The sequence below is a fragment of the Penicillium argentinense genome (genome assembly GCF_028826775.1).
Source record: "Penicillium argentinense strain IBT 30761 chromosome Unknown utg000002l_segment0_segment0, whole genome shotgun sequence".
NCBI lineage: Eukaryota > Fungi > Ascomycota > Eurotiomycetes > Eurotiales > Aspergillaceae > Penicillium > Penicillium argentinense.
The window spans coordinates 604,093-625,653 of NW_026622661.1; the positions used below are offsets into that span (position 1 = coordinate 604,093).

At 52.7% G+C, this 21,561-nt stretch overlaps 6 protein-coding genes across 6 annotated transcripts; 2 read left to right on the forward strand and 4 right to left on the reverse strand.

Annotated features, from left to right (window-relative positions):
* Positions 1 to 350: 350 nt before the first annotated feature.
* On the reverse strand, positions 351 to 2,166 carry N7532_001114 (putative serine peptidase, family S28; the record flags this gene model as incomplete). Its single annotated transcript, XM_056613608.1, has 3 exons — positions 351 to 1,641; positions 1,688 to 1,902; positions 1,957 to 2,166. The coding sequence occupies 3 exons, from the start codon at positions 2,164 to 2,166 to the stop codon at positions 351 to 353; spliced, it is 1,716 nt and encodes a 571-aa protein (XP_056478649.1).
* Positions 2,167 to 3,959: 1,793 nt separating this feature from the next.
* Positions 3,960 to 4,928, forward strand: N7532_001115 (SDR family NAD(P)-dependent oxidoreductase; the record flags this gene model as incomplete). Its single annotated transcript, XM_056613609.1, has 4 exons — positions 3,960 to 4,237; positions 4,292 to 4,521; positions 4,581 to 4,682; positions 4,735 to 4,928. The coding sequence occupies 4 exons, from the start codon at positions 3,960 to 3,962 to the stop codon at positions 4,926 to 4,928; spliced, it is 804 nt and encodes a 267-aa protein (XP_056478650.1).
* An 861-nt stretch (positions 4,929 to 5,789) lies between these two features.
* On the forward strand, positions 5,790 to 7,864 carry rglA (putative rhamnogalacturonase B; the record flags this gene model as incomplete). The annotated part of the gene is made up of 11 exons (XM_056613610.1): positions 5,790 to 6,045; positions 6,095 to 6,196; positions 6,242 to 6,363; positions 6,410 to 6,479; positions 6,527 to 6,602; positions 6,651 to 6,702; positions 6,748 to 7,181; positions 7,231 to 7,477; positions 7,528 to 7,668; positions 7,725 to 7,781; positions 7,835 to 7,864. 11 exons carry the CDS (start codon positions 5,790 to 5,792, stop codon positions 7,862 to 7,864), a joined length of 1,587 nt encoding a protein of 528 aa, XP_056478651.1.
* Positions 7,865 to 10,558: 2,694 nt separating this feature from the next.
* N7532_001117 (uncharacterized protein) lies at positions 10,559 to 12,206 on the reverse strand (the record flags this gene model as incomplete). The annotated part of the gene is made up of 2 exons (XM_056613611.1): positions 10,559 to 11,841; positions 11,894 to 12,206. The coding sequence occupies 2 exons, from the start codon at positions 12,204 to 12,206 to the stop codon at positions 10,559 to 10,561; spliced, it is 1,596 nt and encodes a 531-aa protein (XP_056478652.1).
* Positions 12,207 to 13,372: 1,166 nt separating this feature from the next.
* N7532_001118 (glycine decarboxylase subunit P) lies at positions 13,373 to 16,616 on the reverse strand (the record flags this gene model as incomplete). Its single annotated transcript, XM_056613612.1, has 2 exons — positions 13,373 to 13,428; positions 13,481 to 16,616. 2 exons carry the CDS (start codon positions 16,614 to 16,616, stop codon positions 13,373 to 13,375), a joined length of 3,192 nt encoding a protein of 1,063 aa, XP_056478653.1.
* Positions 16,617 to 17,323: 707 nt separating this feature from the next.
* Positions 17,324 to 19,143, reverse strand: N7532_001119 (putative phthalate transporter; the record flags this gene model as incomplete). Its single annotated transcript, XM_056613613.1, has 8 exons — positions 17,324 to 17,447; positions 17,499 to 17,835; positions 17,887 to 18,011; positions 18,059 to 18,276; positions 18,341 to 18,604; positions 18,654 to 18,782; positions 18,840 to 18,879; positions 18,929 to 19,143. 8 exons carry the CDS (start codon positions 19,141 to 19,143, stop codon positions 17,324 to 17,326), a joined length of 1,452 nt encoding a protein of 483 aa, XP_056478654.1.
* Positions 19,144 to 21,561: the final 2,418 nt, after the last annotated feature.

Here is a 21,561-nt window from a genome sequence, read left to right on the forward strand (position 1 = left end):
GGTGTCGGGGAATATTTGTGCAACCCCAACTATCCAACTATCTTAAGCCGTAGATACGCTCTGTGAATCAGGGGGAGGCGACTACAATAAATGAATGAAACGAGACATGAAATGCAAAAGCTGAAATGGAGACGATATCATTGAATGACACACACCTCGGCCCAGCCGCACGTGGAGAGGAATCGCAAGCAAACCTCGAAATGGTTTAGGGCTTAATTACACATGAAGAACGCGAATTAGCTCTCGCTAGACGCCTCGCTAGAACCTTTCAGGCACGTCGGATCCCCCCGATCGGCGCGCCGATCTCCACCGTGCAGAGGAGTCCTCGGAAAAACAGTGGAGCTGTGAGATCATTCCTCCAGGCTCTTCTCCGGGGCCCCCGGAATCACATCCCCGACCGCGGCTCTGGGCTGGAAACAGGGCAGCCATTCCTTCAGCGCCTTGTGAAAGTACGCCCTTGACACGCGACCAGGGCCGAACTCTGTGCGGAAATCGAAACAGTGCTCGGCGTTGGGCATGATGTACCCGAACAATGTGTCGTGAGCTGTCTTCACGCCGCACTTGGGGATCTCGGTGGTGAAGGTCACCTTTGGGGCGTTGTCCTGCGTCGCTAGAGGAGACAGAGTCCGCCAGGGGTCGAATTCACCACCGCTCCAGTACACGTTGGATGGCCGGATATCCCATCCGCCGGTCTGGTTGTTCAGGGCGTCGGTCTGCGGGCTTTTCGGCATCAGTCCTCTTTTCAACGCTTCGGGGAACTGGCGATTGCAAGTATACTGGATGTACTCGAGAGTCTGGTATCGTGACAGCAAGGAATGGGGACCGAAATTGTTACTCTGATAAAACCCCCATTCCGTGCAGAACTGCCAGTTCCACGCGATGGTGTCCGGGTCGCTGGCCTTCGGATTGAGAGTGCAACTCAGGGGCAGGGATTCATTCAGGCCGCCGCAGTTCGTGTCATAGTTGAAATTGACCAGCTCCGTGAAGGTGGGCCATGACATGAACCGCTGCGCCACGTACTTCCGGCCTCGATAGGGCGCGAAGCCTCGTGGGCCTGCCGGGGTTCCTGTCGTCGGATCGGTTTCCAGATACTCGCAGAGACTGCCCAGACTGCCATCGCCGCCGCCCATGCCGTACGCCTGGAAGAAGCCATAGATGCCTGCAAGGGCCGCGGTGAAGTCGCCGTTGTTGTTTTTCTCGGCTCCGTGACCAAAAAAGGCTTGTTTGATGGCTGCTGCCGCCGTGCTGTTCTTCGCCAGCTCGTCGTCGATATACTCCAGCGCAGCCTTAAGGTCTTTCGTGCAGTTACTATACCCGTTCGCGACCATGCCGTCATACACCTGGTTAAAGTAAAAGTTCATGTCGACGCGGGCTTCGACGGGCGCAGAGGATGCAAAGGCCGCATAGATGGTGTCGGGGTAGGCATCGCGACTGAAGGCTGACCGGATGCCTGCATAAGAGCCGCCGACCATGACCCAGGGGGTCCCGGCGGGCGAGAGATCGACATGGGCATGCGCACCAAGCGAGAAATTCTGCGCAAAATAGGGGATGTCGGCCAATGCTTGTTTGGTGGTGAGGTAGGCGAAGTGTTCGGGAGGAGAGTCGGCGGAAACGGGGAACGGGAGGGAGTCGCCGTAGTACCTGCCAATGTCAGCTGCCGCCTTCTTCTTTCTTCAACAACACTCACCGATGCTCCCACACAATGCCAATCCCGCCAAACTCGCTCAGCATCTCCGCGAAGAACGAGCTGGAGTTGCCCAGGTGCTCCTTCGCCGCATTTTCCGCCGCAGATTCGCCCACGTCGTACACAAAGACCGGTCCTTCATCGCGATAGTACTTGTCCGACAGCCAGTACCGATTCTTGTATGTTCCAACTGAGTCATCACCATGGTCAATGGGCAGCTATTCATCTCAATGTCAGTCGTGCTCACAATCTTTCGGAATGGGATCATATACTTCAGCATACTGCGCGATAACATTCGTCGCCTCCGAAACATGCGAAAGAGGAATATGCCTCCCCTTGTGCAGCACCAAATCAGGCTCAATGCCCTTCTCAGCAGAGAGTTGAAAATCACGCCTGAAATTCCCCTGTCTCAATCCCACTGCCAAAGTTGAGCTCGACAACGCGGCCAGCGTCGCCAATGAAGAAAGTATCGAAAACCGCATCGTGCTCTTTCCTGCCAGTGATATCACATTCAACCTCCTCTTGTTTCTTCTTGCTGAAAAGAAAAAAGTAAGAGGAACTGCCGATCGGCATGGCGAGTATATAGGCATTTCCACGAGGCCGTCACTACGCTCTGTAGTGTGCTGGTGGGTCCATCCGAGAACAATACTAAGAGGACAGTGTTTGCGGCCGCGGGCATCTGCAGGCATCCCGGTGGAGCTCCGGGGAGGAGAGTGTGAATGGGTGAATGTCAGGAACAGCTAAGACAATCCGTTCGCGTGCCGATCCCGCGCTTTGTGTGCCTGTCTGATTCGATGCCGACACGTTAAGAATGATCTTGAAGGTGATGTTACTGGAAGGTAGGCTTGAAACTTTACCTAGTCTCCTTCCAGATTTGTGAGAGACCCTGGTCAACGTACATTAGTGCATCTTGGGCGTTGTTGGATGTAACTCCAGATCCTGCTGCTGCTACTGTTAGTGGCTATGCTGCACTGCCAACATGTAGACCAGACCCTGAATCGGTCTCGGACTCGCCAAGACTAATTCGACCGAATCAAGACAAACAATTCTACTAGTAACTCCTCTGCTTCTGCTGGGTCGGGGTATTTGTTGTGGCGAGCCCAATTCGGCCATCCCAAAAAAAGCCACCACGCGAACACCGATTGCCGTGCCGAAACCAGACCCCCGCTTCCATGTGTCGGCGATCGGACTCCCGACGGCGATTAGCGGGTATAGTAGGGTTGCAGTCACTCCTACATTAGTGAGGGATGTTTACTCTAATCAAACTACAATCCTACCCTTAATATTGTTCTCGTGTTTATTTCGGGATGTCCGCGACAGCAATTAAACACTACTGACAGAAATGAAGATGTCTCGCGATTTCCGTCTTGGTGTATTCTGAGAGTCTGATCGAATTGAGCCGGTTTTATCCCTGTCATGGCTGGAATGTTGGGGCTGGGAACGGCGGGTGGTGGAATGTTGCGATCGTGGGGAATGTTGGACTGCAGATCGGCTGTCAGGTAGCCAGTACTCAAGTGAAGCTACAGGCCAATAAAAATGTCGGAATTAGAATTTGTGCTTCTACGTTTAACTGGGACCAGTTAAGTTGTCGAAAATAGAGCTGTGTATGATGAGCTGACTTTTGAAGAGGATACGAAGAAAGTACATAGTTTGCTCAGCGCTTAAATTTGCATGCCTGTGAACGGGGTTCCCAGCATATTATTTCTGCGCTAATTTGTTCCGTTAGAAGAAATAGTAATCAAATACATTCATTGAACGCCTCTGATTATTCTGTTGTGCTAGGGTCACTCGTCGCCATGTATATCTGTCTGTCAGTCGTTGTGGTTTGCGACCGCACCAAAAAGGTCCACTCTTCCGAGGTCGGAGGCTTGAGGTCTATCCGGACCGTCAAGTGGACCATAATCGTTCTGTTCTCGATACGAGCGTAGCTCCTGATTGAAAATGCGAGATATATGCTATGTATAGACAACATGGATTCCGGCAATCGAGCCGAGCTCACGTGCTCCACCCAACTCCTCGGGAAGATTTCCCACCTGTTTACAGCCCCTCCACCCCGCGATTTCTCCCAACAGGTCAACTCACCCGAGTGGTCTGTGAAGAAACTTGTACCAATCGCCATTGCCAGACATACATCGACATCCACGGCTCCATCATGTTGCAGACAAAAGGAAATTGGGCCACGCAGTCCACCCACAGATCTGTTGCAACAGTCGAATATATATATTTACAATGATCGCAGCCGCCAATCCATCCAAAACCCTGAATACTTTGCAAGATGTCCCCCCGCCTTGAAAACAAAATCGCCATCGTGACCGGCTCCTCCTCAGGCCTGGGCCGCGCAATTGCCCTCCGCTACGCCCAAGAAGGCGCAAAGGTAGCCTGTGCCGATCTCTCCCCCACAGCGCGATTAACAGAAGAAGCCATCATCACAACCCACGACTTAATCACAGAAAACGGCGGTGATGCAATCTTTATCCAAACAGACGTTGGCGACGCAAGTCAAATGGAGAACCTCGTCAAAACAACAGTCACCAAATACGGCCGACTTGACATGTATATTCCACCACATCGAGAAACAAAGCACCAACACTAACCATGTCATAACAGCATCGTCAACAATGCCGGAATAAGCATCGAAGCTTGCTCCCCAGCCGTGCTCCACCTCACCTCCGAAGACACGTGGGACACGACGATGCGCGTGAACGCTAAATCCGTTTTCCTGGGCTGCAAGTATGCTCTCACGCAGATGTTGGCGCAGGAGCCGCATTCCTCGGGTGATCGGGGGTGGATTGTGAACATTTCGTCGATTATGGGAATGATTGCGGGGCCTGAGAATCGTTCGTATACCGCAAAATCAGTTATCTTTTGCGAGTGTTATACTGACGCATACTGCTAGCATCCTACTGCGCATCCAAGGGCGCCGTTAGCCAATTAACCCGACAGATGGCACTGGACTATGCGATGCATCGGATTCATTCGAATGCGATTTGTCCGGGGTGTATGTTCCGATCACCCTCGACAACAAGAATCTGGGCTAACTACGCGAATAGATACGCAAACTGCGATTTTCAAAGAAACTACCTCGCATTGTACGCCCTGGGATGATCTGAACCGCCGACACCCGCTCAAGGGGCCCGGCTTTCCGGATGACATTGCCAAGATGGCTGTTGTGTTAGCGGGTGAGGATGCGAGTTGGGTCACGGGGGTGTGTTTGCCTGTTGATGGGGGGTATACTGCTCGCTAGATTCGACCTTGGATGCTACGATTGCACAGCGAATGTTAGTACTGCATATAGACAACGATTATATATGAGGATGGGTCTTGTGACGAATGTGGGTTGTTGTGCTAGTCGAAGCGATATGATGTAGCTCCGCCGGAGGTGTACCTAGCAAGGCTGGGCTGTGCCTGGTCTTGGAGAATCATCCACCAGTTAAACTAGTTAAGCTAGTATGTACCCCGCAAGTTATGCTTGGCGGAGGATGATGGGTGTGGCGGTCGGGATTCGCGATAAAGCGGACCGAAGGTGTTTTCAGCGCAATATTTGAATCATCGCGACAGATTCGATAAATTTCAGTTATTTCCAATATACAGCCAAGCACTTGCTATTCGGCTGATTTTATTCGGTGTCTTACTCCGGTCAACTACCGTTCGGTTGAAACAGCCATCTCCCCACATGGAATTGCAGGGGTCTTGGCAAGCCTCAGCGAATGCAGGGACGCCTGGTTGGACTCATGAATAAATCCATCGGAGTATATTCGACCGGCAAATTATCAAACAAGGCTTGAGCTAGCTTTATCTAATTGCCATGACGAAAAGGGGTGCATAAGGCCTCGTGCAAGCGAACTGATGTACAGAAGGTAGTTTGTCGGATTGGTGGAACCAGCTCCAAACTAGGATGATCTCCGAGCTGCACACTGCACTAGTGTACGAGAATGTCGTTGCAGGGATGAAGAATCGCTGTACAAATCTCCACCGCTAAGCGTAGAGGGTTTCAAGTGAAAGACCAGCTTGCACTAACACTAGCACACCAGCATTAGACGAATATATATAACACAGAAAAAGGAAGAGAGATCGAGCGAACGGAGCTGCTGTTTCTATTCTCAAAATGTTCTCCCGAGCCCTGGGCGTCGTGTGTCTAGCCCTCTGGGCCAAGGTTGCCAACGCCGCCTTCGGACTAACCACCAACAGCGGCTCGTATGTTGTGAACGCCGGATCGTCGAACCCGCTCTACTTCACCGTTTCCCGTACCAGTTGCGACATTACCTCCATCAACTACTATGGGTCTGAGCTGCAGTATCAGTCCACTGGGTCGCATATTGGTTCTGGACTTGGGTCTGCGACTGTGACAGCGACACAGAGTGGTGCGTAATAACCTCTCGAGTATGCTGGGAACGATGTTAATTGTTGCAGGGGATTATATCAAGGTTACCTGCGAGACGGATACGCTTACTCACTACTATGTTGTTCATAGTGGGGACCCGATTATCTATATGGCTACTTATACCACTGCTGGTACGTTTCCAGGGAGGATGGTGTGAGCATTGCTAACTGGGCTAGAACCCTCGATCGGCGAGCTGCGATATATCGCACGACTGAATGCCGACCTGCTGCCGAATGAAGAGCCATTCGGAGATGTCTCGAACATTGATGGGGGAACTGCTATCGAAGGATCCGATGTGGTGAGTGATATGCCTTTGTATAAACTACGAAGCTAATGAATTACAGTATCTTGTCGACGGCGAGACGCGCAGCAAGTTCTACTCCAGCGAGCGATTCATCGACGACCAGAGGCACTGTACGAATTTCCAACACCACAACCTATCCAGCTCTAACAGGAACCAGGTGTATCCGGCAGCGCCCACCGCGTCTGCATGATAATTCCTCAATACGAAACCTCAGCCGGCGGCCCCTTCCACCGGTAAGTTCTCTATGCTCCTGCAACAACTACACTCACCAACAAATCCAGCGACATTAACACCAATAACGTCGGCTCCTACACCGGTCTCTACTGGTACATGGTACGCACCCACTATTCCCTCATTTGAACCCATCTAACAGCATAGAACTCGGGCCATGTCCAAACCGAATCCTACCGCCAAGGCCTTCACGGCCCATACATGATGTACTTCAGCCGCAGCGGCACACCAGGAACCAACATCGACACCTCTTTCTTCGCTGACCTCGACATCAAAGGCTACGTCGCGACCTCGGGACGAGGCTACGTTTCAGGCACCGCATCGGGCGCAGACTCATCCTTCGAATGGGTGGTGCACTGGTACAATGACGCGGCGCAGTACTGGACCTACACCTCGTCCAGCGGGAGCTTTACCTCCCCCGCTATGAAGCCAGGTACTTATACGATGGTCTACTACCAGGGCGAGTACGCGGTTGCCACGTCCACGGTTACTGTTACCGCGGGTTCGACGACGTCGAAGAGTATCTCTGGTAGCGTGAAGACGGGGACGACGATCTTCAGGATTGGGGAGTGGGATGGGCAGTATGTTTCTCAATCCCCCATAATCTGAAGTTCTTTGCTGATTACTTAGACCAACCGGCTTCCTCAACGCCGCAAACCAACTCCGCATGCATCCCTCCGACAGCCGCATGTCCTCCTGGAGTCCCGGTACATTCACAGTCGGTAGCTCGAGCACCTCGCAGTTCCCCATGGCAATTTTCAAGTCCGTCAACTCTCCCATTACGATTAAGTTCACCGCGACCTCTTCGCAGACTGGCGCCGCAACTTTAAGAATTGGAACGACGCTTTCGTTTGCGGGTGGTCGACCGCAGGCAAAGGTAGGAAACTCTGCCTCGTTTGGCTTAAACAGTGTACTGATGATATGCAGATCAATAGTTATACCGGAAGTACCCCGTCCGCGCCTACGAACCTGAATTCTCGTGGCGTCACCCGCGGTGCGTATCGTGGCCTTGGGGAGGTTTATGACGTTTCTATCCCTAGTGGAACTATTGTTGCCGGGACGAACACGGTGAGTTGACCGACTTGGATGTGGATCGATTCAAGATGCTCATTTTTCCTCTTTAGATTACGATCTCGGTAGTTTCTGGTAGCTCTGGGGATACTTATCTGAGCCCCAACTTCGTGAGTGTCTTTTATTTGCTGTTGCGAGGTACCGAACTAATGAGCCGTCATAGATCTTCGACTGCGTTGAGCTTTTCCAATGAGCTATGCATACCCCTTGGTATTGGCTTTATTGGTGTGGACTCCAATGTCGGTCATCTGTAGGGGCCTCGTCTTCCTCGATGATAGACATCTGGAATCCACAACATGTTCCTTACAGTATTCCCAAATATTTGACAGTTTTCTATTGACACATGCAGGTCTCGTTCACTAAATTTCCTTTGAACACCTGTATCTATCTTTGTACTTAAACAAGTACTCTGCCTTTCAAAATATCGCAGTAAACCACTATAAACACACAATCGGAGTAGACGCCGCAAACCATCCCTGTCTACCAGGACGGTCCAACCCGCGCGTACCTTCCTCAACTGGCAGCTCGAGAGTCAACCTAGCCCAATGACTTACCAACCCGAAACGGACTAGCGCGACCTATTCATGTATAAATATCACCCGTCAAACAATTCTCCTTTCCTTTTTCTCTCCTCTTCGAGTACCACACTTACGCTTGGGTGGGCCGCGGTCAAGAGAGCGGTTCACCACAGAACGTCTGCCGCATTGCACAGCGCGGTACACGCCTGTTCAGTCACCTTCGGGGGGCTGGGAGGCACAATCTTTGGCGCTTGCCCTCTGGGGAATTCTTTTTTCATCATGTGTGGGTCAAGGACCTGGGCATGGAGAAGAGAGGTGCGGCTGCTGTGTTATCTAAGAGATCTGGTGAAATGTCTTTGTGTTTCCATAATCCCTCTTTTAATAGGTTTGACGCTTTCTTTCTGCCAGGTAATAAGTCTCTCATCCTCTGGTACCAACTAAAATCGCTCAATGATGTAACAGCACTAGCGTCAAAATCAACACGACACGTTAAACCTTCCTAGGCGACTTCCATCATCTGACAAAGTAGGATTAACAGATACGATTCCTCAGGGTTATCATCTGCATATAGCCCCTCTCGAAAGCGCCCATCGCATGTCCCTACTATGTCCTCCAGCTCTCGACCCTCGCACTGCCGCTGTTTCGATCGGGTGTAAGCACGACTCCGCGCTGGATACCTCTACCGAGAGCATTCGGATCTCTAGTCATATTGGCACTCATGTCTCGAGATACGCGGTAAATCAGACAACTGCAATCTCTCTGGAAAGGGCAAACCAATATTCTGCTATCCGGGTGTTGATTTCCTTGGCGTCTCGAAGTGTCCTCAGTCAAATTGACTCCCAAGAGTCACTTCTCGCCCTTACAGCTCGCAAGCACTGGCATCGAACTTCTTGTCTCCTCGGGCGGCTAGCTCATCCGTATATTGACACCTTGATCTCTGGCAGCCCAGTACGTGAAGCTTTATTTACCTTGATTTATCGGGAAGTGTGAGGATATGTTTCGAGAGCCCAGAGGGTGTCCTGCCTCTGCCTTTGGTCGGCCAAAACGGAGTTAAGATGTCCAATGAGTCCCCGAGAAGTGTAATGAAGCACACGGATTGTTATGTCTTCGCTGGTATTCTTTCGATGGTGATTGCAGGCGTATCGGGAATTGTCTTTGGGAGGCATGTGTACTTACTGGCCAGACTGGGACGGTGTAAAGACGAGGATTGTTAGCACTTGAGTATTGATCTTACCAACATCTTTTCGGAATACCTAGCACAGATACAGCAGAATGATTTGTAACGTGGTTAAGAGCCATCTCCTTCCATCAGACAAAGATCAGCATCACACAAAGTGGCTGGTGTTCATTGGTTTCCTGTCAACGGCTTTCAAGCAAGGGAAACCAGGCGCAGATCCAGCTGCGTGAACAATGAATCACTTGGTCTAGACGTGCTGTGCGCTTCCCTCGCAGTGAAAATGTGCAATAGCAAAAGAAAGAAGCAGGTACTAAAGGAAAAACACAAAAAGGACTCCCCAGCAAGTCGGCGAGATCTGACCGCCATCGCAGCCAGGCCTCCATCCCAAAACGGCCTAGCGCCACACCGACAGGCAGGTATAAATATCTCCTCCCGGAACGATTTTGCCTCTCTTTTTCTTTCCAGTCTTCATACGCTCCGGGAAAACCGTGGCTGGTCCGGGTACTTTGGCGTTCATTAGGCCGGGTACCACCATTGAGGAACTGCATTGCACAGCGCGGAGATCCTTTGGTTCACTTGGCTGGGGGACATATTCTTTGGCATCCCCTTCGTGGGGCTATTACTTTTTTCATCATGCCTTGGGTCATGACTCGGGCTTGGAGAAGAAAGTGTGGTGGGTTGATCGAGAATCCTGCGGTGGATGTTTCGTGATGTGTTTGATTTATTGATGGCTCTGGTCAGAGTATGTTTTTTGTCGAATGGAGAAGAAACCATCTGTAACTTCCTGATAGTTTTCGCGTCGTAAATTTGCCATGGTAAATGCTGCTCTCTCGTGCTGTCTGTCAACACGATAACAATTCACGAAAGAGCGACCTCCAGCACATCAGGCAGTATCAGATTTGACGCGGCTGGTGGGTTTCTGCCTCGGCCCTCCTGCCCTTCCTGCCATTACCTTCATCCAAGGCCTCGGATCGACCGTCAATGGATGGCTTTTGCCCTAGGGTAGATGGACTTTTCAACACATATGTGCTCCAGACAGGCGCCAAACCCCGCGGATTGTCACCAGTGCCCTCTCTCCCTTCGCTACACCTTCAAACACTTCTTGAAAGACCTTAATGCAAAAATTGATATTGACAAACATGCGCAACCAGATATACGAAACCGAAACCCTCCAAACCCCTCGAGGCAAGCCCTACTCCCGCTGATGCACCAACCTCCCCCTCACCCAAACAGCCCTAACATTCCGATCATCCCCGCTCCAATGCCACTTCTGAACCTTCTCCTCCCACGTCTCCGTCCCAAAGATATCAACATTGCCAACTGGACCATCCTGGCCCTTTAATACACCAGCAGGCACATCCCCATTCACCATCAGAGGCGATAACCCACCCATCCTCGCATTTCCAAGCTGAACAAGCTGCGCATCGAACGCCATCCCAACCTCGAATCCACCCAGCTTCTCCTCCATCCCAACAACAGCTGCACCACCCCGCGTAGCGAGGTACAAGCTTTCCGCGACAGAAAGCTTCTCTCGCCCTTCATCCTTCCCCCCCGCTGCCGGACTGCCATCAACAAAATCCTTCACATGCCCCAATAACCTCGACGAAAGACACGCCTGCCGCGCAGCTTCCAGGATGGAGGGACTATACCCACCACTAACATCCGTACCAAGGCCAACAGTAATACCCTTATCAAGGTACGCCCTAACAGGCGCGATTCCAGAACCAAGCGCCGCATTCGAGGTAGGACAGTGCGAGATTTTCGCCTCGCGGCTCTTAACAAGGTCCCGCTCAGCCTCGGATAGATGCACAGCGTGTGCGAGGATCGTCCGCGGCGTAAGCAGGTTATGCCGATCATAGACAGCCGCATAGCTCTCCGCCTCGGGAAACAGCTCCCTTACAAGCGCAACCTCATTCTTATTCTCCGCAATATGCGTCTGAATATGCAATGGCGGCGTGAAACTAGACGCCAACTCCCCCAACCACGTCAACGCATGTCGCGAACACGTCGGCGCGAACCGCGGCGTGACGATCGGCTTAACCAAACGCCCCTTCGGATCAAGACCGTGAATAAACTCAATCGTATCCCTCGTCGCGGCAAGCGAATCCTCGGCCGAAAGGTCCTTGTAATATTCCGGACAAAAGTCGGGATTATCCATGCAGACTCTCCCGATGAAGGCGCGTTGGCCACGCTTGTGGCAGAGGACCGCTAGGGCATTTGTTGCTGGGACGTGGATGGTTGCGAAGTAGGAGGCGCATGTTGTGCCGTGGGAGAGGGTGCGTGAGACGACCTGGTCGTAGATGTGCAGAGCTGATATTGGCGCTTCTTCTGGTTTTTGCTCTTGCTTTGAGCCTGGTGTTGGTTGTGTGCCGAAGCCGGATTCTACGGGGAAGGTGTAGGTTTCTAGCCAGTCCAGCAATGTTGAGGAGCCGAAGAGGCCCGAGTTTGGGTATTGGGGGGCGTGGATGTGTGTATCTATATCAATGTCAGACATTTCGCACGTTTTATGACGGTTTTATATACTAACCAATGAATCCCGGGAAGAAGAACTCATTCTGCTCCTCACTCGCAATAACAACCTTGACCTTTGTTGCGGTGGCAGCCACTCCATTCGTCTGGGAATCAACATCCACCCAGCCATGTAATTGCATGAAATTCTGGAAGGATGCGTCGTCTGTGATGCCCCAGTCGAACCCCTTGATATCGCCGTCATGCGCGGATACCCAAAGCGCGCCGATGTTCCGCTGCAGTGCTAGCGGTGTTGAGTCTGTTGGGCGACGGGGGAGCTGGATGAAGGTTCCTCTGTAGACGACGAAGTGGTAGTCGCCCTGCATTGACATTTTGTCGAGCCAGCACTAAGGCTGGATGTTGGGAGTCTGATCTAATTAACCTCTATACGGTATAGAGAATAGAGAGTTCAAGGTGTGTTGTGAGAGGCCAGGTGTCTATAAGCGTAGCAGCACGAAAGCAGCAAAAAATCTCAAACCTCCATCCCACGGGTGGCAATCTGAGACGAAATATATACCCTTCCAAGGCCCAAGTTCCGACTGCAACGATACCAGTGGTGGCTTGCTACGTACTGCTGTGGGTACGGCCGAGCCAAGCGCACGAAACAGGAAATCCCACACGCTCGTAGGGCTGTCAAGGTTATCCCTTCTGAATCCGACGTCTCCTCCGCAGTGTACTAGCCCACATCCGGACTGGATGGATTGGATGGATTGGTCTGGTGGGAGGAGAGATCAACAGGGCAGAGTTCGTGGCGGGGATCGCCTGTCGCCGAGATGGGGACGGTATTTTACGTATTTCACGACTGAATTAGCTGTAAAAAGCAGGTGGTGGGGTGTGTACAACGTATTGTATTGTACGAGGGGTGGTGATAAGAGATTGCGGGCGGATACGGGTTTAAGGCGGGTGAGTTGGGGGTTTCGTCCGCATTCCTGTTTACGAGGTGGTATTGATTTTGCTCGGCGTGGTCTTGTGATAGATGAAGGGAATTATATATCAGAAGGGGTTCCATGTGCATTGACTAAGATGGTATTTGTTTCAAGTCTGATAAACTTGGGTTGTTGGAAGATTCATACGTGTTTTGGTCTGATTTCATTGTGTCATCCAATAAGCTACATTCAGGAGACCGTGAAAATCGGAAATAAGGTTTGCCTGGCTAGCTCCAAGTGTGATTGTAACTGGGGTAGGAGCATGGGGCCTCAATTGATAAGTGACGTGATGACGCGACTGGACAAAGTTACGTTCTAGTCGGGTCTAGGTCTAGTAGCAGCAGCACTTGAGTAAACACGCTACTAACTAACTACATGGAAAAAATATTTGAATGTTGAAATTAGCTCTATTTTAGAACTGAGTCATCATCGTGAATACAGAGAAATGTTGAATGTAGACAGAGAAACGAAGACCCATCTAGCCGGCACGCAACTCTAAGTGCCAGGCGACAGACCACAAACCATCATTGAAAGCCAAACCAAAAACCATCACGCAACATGGGTATCATAATCTATTCAGAGTCCTCAACCGGACCGCAAGTGCAGAAGAGGTTCTGGTCACCGAAAGCTGCACAATAATCAGTACCCCAACAACAAAGCAAAGGGCGGGATAAACTTACCATCATCAACACGGGTGACACTAGGCCAGAACTTCTTCTCCAACAGCCAAGGCTGCGGATACGCGGCCGTCTCACGGGTATACGGACGATCCCACTCAGTGGTAAGCAGATCGCGCTGGGTGTGAGGCGAGTTCTTGAGGACATTGCCCTCGCGTGGCTGCTTGCCAGCCTCGACGTCCGCAATCTCCTTCCGGATGGAGATGAGGGCGTCGCAGAAGCGGTCCAGCTCGGCCTTGTTCTCAGATTCCGTGGGTTCGATCATGAGCGTGTTCGAGACGGGCCAGGACATGGTCGGCGCGTGGAAGCCGTAGTCCTGCAGACGCTTGGCGACGTCGATGGCCTCGATGCCGGCCGTTTCCTTAAAGCCGCGGAGGTCGAGGATGAATTCGTGGGCGCACCGGCCGTTCTCGTTCGTGTACAGAATCGGGTAGTGTGCCTTCAGTCGGGCGAGGATGTAGTTGGCGTTCAGGAGGGTGATCTTGGTTGCGTGCGTTAGACCCCGGTCGCCCATCATGTTGATGTAGTTGAAGGTGATGGGGAGGATGCTGGCGCTACCCCAGGGGGCGGCGGAGATGGGTGGGGAGGAGGTCTCGCCACGCTTGGACATGAGGTATTCATTGGCGGGGTGGGAGGGCAGGAAGGGACGCAGGTGCTCGGCGACACCGATGGGGCCGACGCCGGGACCGCCGCCGCCGTGCGGGATACAGAATGTCTTGTGCAGGTTCAGGTGGCACACGTCGGCGCCGATCTCGCCGGGGGAGCAGAGACCGATCTGCGCGTTCATGTTGGCGCCGTCCATGTAGACTTGGCCGCCGTGCTGGTGGACCAGGTTGATGGCCTCTTTGGCACCAGGCTCGTAGACACCGAAGGTACTAGGGTAGGTGATCATGAAGGCAGCGAGTTCATCCTGGTGCTTCTCACACTTGGCTTTCAGGTCTGCAAGGTCGAGGTTGCCGGTCTTGGTGTCGCACTTGATGGTAACGACGCGCATACCGGCCATGGCAGCGGAGGCGGGGTTGGTTCCGTGGGCAGAGACGGGGATCAGGCAAACGTTGCGCTTTCCATCACCCTGGGCCTCCTGGAACTTCTTGATGACACGAAGACCAGCGAATTCACCCTGGGCACCAGAGTTGGGCTGGACAGTGACCTCGGCCATGCCGGTGATGTCGGCCAGTTGCTGTTCCAGATCATCAATCATCTGGATGTAGCCCTGGGCCTTGTCGGCAGGCATGAACGGATGGATCTGGGAGAATTCGGGCCAGGAAACGGGGATCATTTCGGTGGTGGCGTTGAGCTTCATGGTGCATGATCCCAGGGGAATCATGGAGTGGGCCAGAGACAGATCCTTGGACTCGAGGTGCTTGATGTAGCGGAGCATCTCAGTCTCGGAGTGATGGGTGTTGAAGACGGGGTGGGTCATATACGCCGAAGTACGCTCCAGGCTGGTGGGCAGAGGGGTGACGGACAGAGTGCCATCGACCGTAACAGGAGAAGCCTTCTTGTGAGCGGCAAAGACATCCAAGATCCCCTTGACCTCGTCACGGCCGACAGTCTCGTCCAGAGAGATACCGACCTTGCTGTCACCGAAACGGCGGAGGTAGATGGACTTCTCACGAGCGGCAGCAATGACATCGTCCGCCTCGAAGGGGTTCTCCAGCTCAACGGCCAGAGTGTCGAAGACGGCCTCGCCCTCGACGTTGGATCGGACAGGAACATTATAGCCGAGACCAACCAGCTTCTGACGCAGCATAGTGGTCATGGAGACGATGCGTTGAGCAATGGACTTCAGACCGACGGGGCCGTGGTAGACAGCGTACATGGCGGTCATGTTGGCGAGAAGAGCCTGAGCAGTGCAAATGTTGCTGGTAGCCTTCTCACGACGAATGTGCTGCTCACGAGTCTGCAGGGCCAGACGCAGGGCACGGTTGCCGGTGCGGTCCTTGGAAACACCAACAACACGACCGGGCACCTTGCGCTTGTACTTGTCGGCGCAAGCGAAGAAAGCCGCGTGAGGACCACCGAAGCCCATGGGAACACCCAATCGCTGGGCGTTACCGAAAGCAATGTCGGCACCGAACTCACCAGGAGCCTTAAGAACGGTCAGAGCCAGCAGGTCAGTCGCAACGCTGAAGGTACCACCCTGGCCGTGGATCGAGTCGCTGAGAGCCTGGAAGTCGTAGACACCACCCTCAGTGTCGGGGTACTGCGCCAGAACACCAATCAGGTGATCGCCCTGCTCCTTAACTAGCTTGAAGTTATCCGCCATCACATCACCAATCACCAGGTTGATTCCGAATCCCTCGGCGCGGGAGCGCATCACCTCAATGGTCTGGGGGTGGCAGAGATGAGAAATAACGAAGGACTTGTCGGCCTTCTTTTGCTTGGAGGTGGGCATAGTAGCGAAGGACATGGTCATGGCCTCGGCGGCGGCGGTGGCCTCGTCCAGAACAGAGGCATTGGCAAAAGGCAAGCCAGTCAGATCGGCAGAAAGGGTCTGGAAGTTGAGCAAAGACTCCAGGCGGCCCTGGCTGATCTCGGGCTGATAGGGTGTATAGCTGGTGTACCAGGCGGGGTTCTCCAAGACGTTACGGAGGATAACCGGGGGCACAATGGTCGGGTAGTAGCCGGTACCAATATAGGTGTTTCCAGACACATCAATATTCTTCCGGTAAGTATCGAGGAGCTTCAGCATATCAGTCTCACCGAGGCCACCCTGCACGGCGGAGCGGTACAGGTTGATATCAGCGTGGGGCTCGGTGACAGTGAGGTCGTTCTTAGAGAGGATGTCCGCGGGGACGACCTGCTTGACGAACTCATCCAACGAGGATGCCGGCGGGTCGAGGACCGCCAACATCTCCGTCGCCGCGTCCGGAGACGGGCCAATGTGGCGGCGGGGGAAGGTATCGAGGGGCTGGAAGACATCCGGCGGGTGAGGGTCACCGTGGGCGTTGACGGAGCTGGTATACACGCCACGCCGAGCGGGCGACGCTCCCTGCTGGGTGTGTACGGCCCGGCGCGAGGCATTGAAGGGCGAGAGCGCAGCCGATCGCAGCGCCGCGGGTGAAGGACCAGCTCGCACACGCGACCGCAGGGCGAGCTGGCGGCCGCCGCGGAGGGCAAACCAGGATGCCGCCATGGAGAGCTACCGAGGAGTGACGTAGGAATGGGTGGGCACACCTCAAAACACACAGCAGGAAGTCGGGGCGAGGAGGGGAGAGAATGGAGAAGAAGCAAGAGAATCAGATCCGCGAGAAACAATATTTATGATCCGCATTGGCGTTTTTCCGGAGCTTCAGCGCCGTAGGAAGCGTGAACCAAACGCTGTCCGACCGACGGGCAACGCGGCGGAAAACTGTGATAACCGCGACGGGGCTCCAACGAAGGTGTTATCGCGCCAATGGCGATGCTCTGCCGGGTCAGGGTGGGGCCGTTTCCATTGAAATGCAGGCGCGGCCGCAGTTTTCCTCGGGAAATGTTGAGGTCAATCGGAAGGCAGCCCGCGATAAGCAGATTGCAGCGGTCACATGCTAGTCAGGTGCGCTTACTCAGAAGTATACAATCATACTGTCAGTGTGAAATGAATATAGACCATGAAGCCAATTATGCGATAAAGGACCCCCTTTCGTCTCAATCGGACCCTCAGTCATTCGTCCGATGAATCATCCTATCATCCGAGATATTGTTCGTCCGACCGGGAAACGGGCGGGGAGCTCCGGGATACCAGAATATATAACTACCCACTCTACCCCACAACACCACAACGTACAATATACAATATATGAAGTCCATGAAAAAGTCATTAATTCATACTCAGGGATACCGATCCCGGCTAGATAGAGTAAATTAAATGGTATATCGGAAACTAGGTTCCCCCTCAATCTCCCGCTTACCACGCTCCGCTTGCCGATTGCAGAACCAGAACCAAACACTCAAGCAAAGAACAACAATAATGATCATAATGTTGCATCTGTCAAAAATTAGCAATCCATCTCATTGACCTCAAGAAATGGAAACTCACGCAAGAGCGGTGTACATGCCCGGCCGATAACCCGGCGCATCCTGTTCACGGAAGACGAGGGAAGAGGCAATTCCACCAATGCCTCCAAAACCAACGAGCGTGGCCGAGCTAAAGGCACGAGTCCATTGTCCACGAACATTGTTCGCCTGGTAGGCCATGCAGGCCGGGATGTTCGCGTTCGCACCTGCTACGGTGAGGAAGACACCGGCATAGCGGGTTGCATTGCCCTCTGCAAAGCCCATCATGGGTAGACCGATGATGCAGAGGAGGGCGTTGGTGATCAGGATTACACCGCGGACGCGGTATCGATCGCCAACCCAGGCGGTGCTGTACATGACTGAAAAAAAGATGTTAGGGATTGTGTCTCAAGGGGGCGAGAGAATCATACCGAAACCAGCAAAGACGTAGGGAGGCGCAACGAGACACTGAGCCGCGCCAACGCCGAAGCCCATGTTCTCCATCAGGATGATCGGTAGGAAGTAGGCGATGGCGTAGGTGACCGTTGTCAGACAGCTGAAAAGGGTTAGCAGGGACCAGCAGATTCAGGAAGGGGCACGTACAAGAAAATCAAAGCAAATCCCCAGATCTTGATATCCAGACCGGGCTTGAGGAATTTCTTGAGCGAAAAAGCCTCGAGATTTCCATCCTTGCGATCATTGTTGATGCGGCGAACGATCCAATCCGACTCCTTCTGGCTAAGGAATCTCCAGGACTTGGCTGCGCGATCGGGGAAGTCGACCAGGAACAAGAAACAAAGTATGCCGATGAAACCGGTGATCTAACTGGGTTAGTATTCAATCCAATCAAAAAAATCTGAAGTTATCTGAGGGGAGTGAGCATACCACGCCCTCCAGGATGAAGATCCAGCGCCATCCACCCAGTCCATGCGTACCGGCTAACTGCATCAAACCAAAGGCTAGGATACCCGACAGAGCTGAGGCAACGCAGCCGATCAGGTAGAAGACGGAGAACCGCTTTTGCACGTCATATCGGGTGTACCAGCAGCTCAGGAGGTAGACGCAGCCTGGGAAGTAACCGGCTTCGAGAACGCCGAGTAGAACACGCAGGCCAACTAGTTGGCCCCAGTTTTTGACGAAGCCAGTTCCCTGTGAGAGTTAGCCTTGAACCAGAGTGTTTGAAGCATGCTGCTCATACAATCATGATAACAGCCCATGTCATAACAATCGTTCCCAAGAAAATAGTTGGGCCGATCTTGCGGATGAGAATGGTCATCGGCGGTTGGAAGAGGACGTAGGGGACGAAGAACATAAGGACGACGATGGACTGAGAAGGCAATGTACATTAGCAGTGTTGCTATCAGGGAACATGACGTCTGCATACATATCGATTGCCGATATCAAGACGCAACTCGGACTTTAGTCTAGAGATAATCAGCTCAAGTCATCGAAAAAGAATGTCGCAGGACTCACCCCGCAATCGCAGCAGCACTCAAGTTCGTCCGATCCATGAGCGAAATACAATAAGCCAGTCCAGTCATAGTGACCAATCTCAGATCAATGCGTCGAATGATCTTGCGCTGCTCCTCAGGCGTAAACTCCTCTTCCTCCTCATTGCTGGGCATCTTCTGCGCAACATTCTCAATGCGATCATCCCCAATGTTTTTCTCGTCGGGCAAGGAGCCCATCGTGTAAGTTGGAGTGTGATAACCCGGTAAAGATCTGAGTGAGACAAGATATGTCAGGAAGAAGAACGCTGAGGTCGCACAAATCGAGGCGAAACCAGGTTGGAGCAAGCACGCTTTATCAGTCCTTGCTCACCTGCGTCCCATATGCGGGACGTGCGGGTCCTGCAGATTCCCCCATGGGGTCAAATCGCACTCGCATCCAGTCGGGCCAGATACCTCATTGAGTTTGACCCCCTAACCAGCACCGGAGCGCTAGCTCTAGCGCGATAGGTCAGCGATAGACATGGCCAGCCACGCTGTGAGGCAAAACACGCGAAACATTATCGCCCAGACGCCTAGCCCAGCCTTCCACTGCCGGCTCATTGTCTCAACTACAGCACAATAGCCGACGAAAGCGAAACATGCCTCGGTCTCTTTGATGAACAGCATACAGAGAGAGAGCCAAATTGGCCACCGGGTTCAGGCTGAGGGGAAGTAACCCCACACAACGCGGGCTGCGAACGAGTCAACGCGTGGCATGGCGTGTTTTGAACCTGTGTGGCGGCTGGAGGGCGATGATCTGGGGAAAGTTGGCCTTGGGATGCGGGGGAGCGAGCTTGGCGGGATGGCGATGTGCTTGGCGGTTGAGAGAGTGCGACACCGTGCAAGCTGTGTCTTCTTTTTGGCTGGACTGGCGATGTGGATAGAGTGGGTTCGACTGAGGCGGACTTCGCCTGTTTGTTGAAACCGGAGGGTATTCGTGGTGGGGTGAAGGCATTGTTTGGTGTTGGTGGTGGTTGGGTTACACGGACTCGAGATAAGCTGTTGGGGCAGACAGCATCGAATGACTCGGCCCCGTTTCATCAGATCAATTGTCTGGAAGCATTCCGAATTCAGAGCTAGGCCGATAGGTCCAGGTAGATTTTCCCGGTGTCCCCCAGAGTGGTGCCTCGGCAGATCAAGGAGCAATGTGGCCGTCTCGGCGGAAAGTCATGTGCGACTTAAACTTTTGTGCGACTTAAACTTTAGCCACACATTCTATACGAACACAATGTTCGTCTCGACCACCGGCTCTTCATCCATTCTAGGCTTCATACCAGGACATTCCGAGGTAATACTCAACTGCCGTGAGCGACTTGACCCCTCCACTTGGCAACTTACGAGCGCAGATAATATGACTCGCTTGTTATCTCCGCAAATGTATGCAGGATGACCTCACCACTCGCCAGCAGGGCGGATTAATTCATGCAGGGTTATTATAAGCATATAGCCGATTTAAAGTCAGCCAATAGCACAAACTCCAAAGCTTTGACAGGGGTCTGTGGACAGGCATCTGTCTGAGCTAGGTGAGCTGGTCAAAGCTAGACTTGGCTAGACGTTGGCCCCACGTGCGGAACGTGAATTCCGGGGTAGTGGCGAGAGGGGCAGGTATTATATGGCTTGTAACTCATAGTCAGATGGCGAAAAGCAAAATAGTCACTGTTTTGCGTTCCGAATATAGCACTTATCCCTTTTTCTGGCCATGAGCCGGGCATGGCTTCTACTGGTCGTTCTATCGTCTCCCAAAATTCGCCAACGAAGGCATCTGATGGCTCAGTGAACCAGAAAAAGCCATAGGTAAACCCAACTAATGGCGGTAGTGGACAATCCTTTTCGTGAAAGGGGTCTAAACTGAACGGCCTTGCCCATGAAAATGATTTCTTGATGTCCCATTGGCATCTCTTCCACACTTGCGTTTCCTTCAGACCAAGCTTTGCCAAATCCATGCCAGCTTCTTGGAGGTTCTGAATCCAGCCCCGTAGAGATATATTCCAGGTCAGCATTTGTCTCTGACGCTTCATCCAAAATTCAAGATATCCGTATAAATATGCCGAAAACACCGTTTTCCCGCAGACAATCTGATGCACACCGGGCCCAACTTTCAAGAAATTCATGAAAAGTTTCTTCCATGATAAGTACAGCACCTGTCGTTCGCGAAGGACATCGGCATTATATACCTGTTCCAAGTGGGATGACCCGGTTTTCCGCCGGTGGCAATTTTCCAACCACCCCTGTGACCGGCCGATTTTGAAAACGGTCATTAGTAGCAATGAAATTTGGGTATATGATGGACCAAGCACGAAGCCAATCTCCAGATCCGATGGCTGAAGATTGATGCCCCGGAGAGTGGTTTGAACCAAGACTGGAATATGAGAAAAACCTCACCCGTCTGTACATATCACCTCGAAGGGAATGAAGAGTCGAACTGGGGTATCCATTTCGAAAAACTCAGGGACGAACTCCCTTCGAAGGGACTGGAAGCAGGCCGTGCTACACAAAAATTGGCTGAACATCATATAAGACTCTTCCTCCTTGGATTCAAAAGCGAACTCATCCAAAGCTTCCATCAGGAGACGAAAGGTGCGGATCATTGCCACACGAGAAGGATTTGGCGAGAAT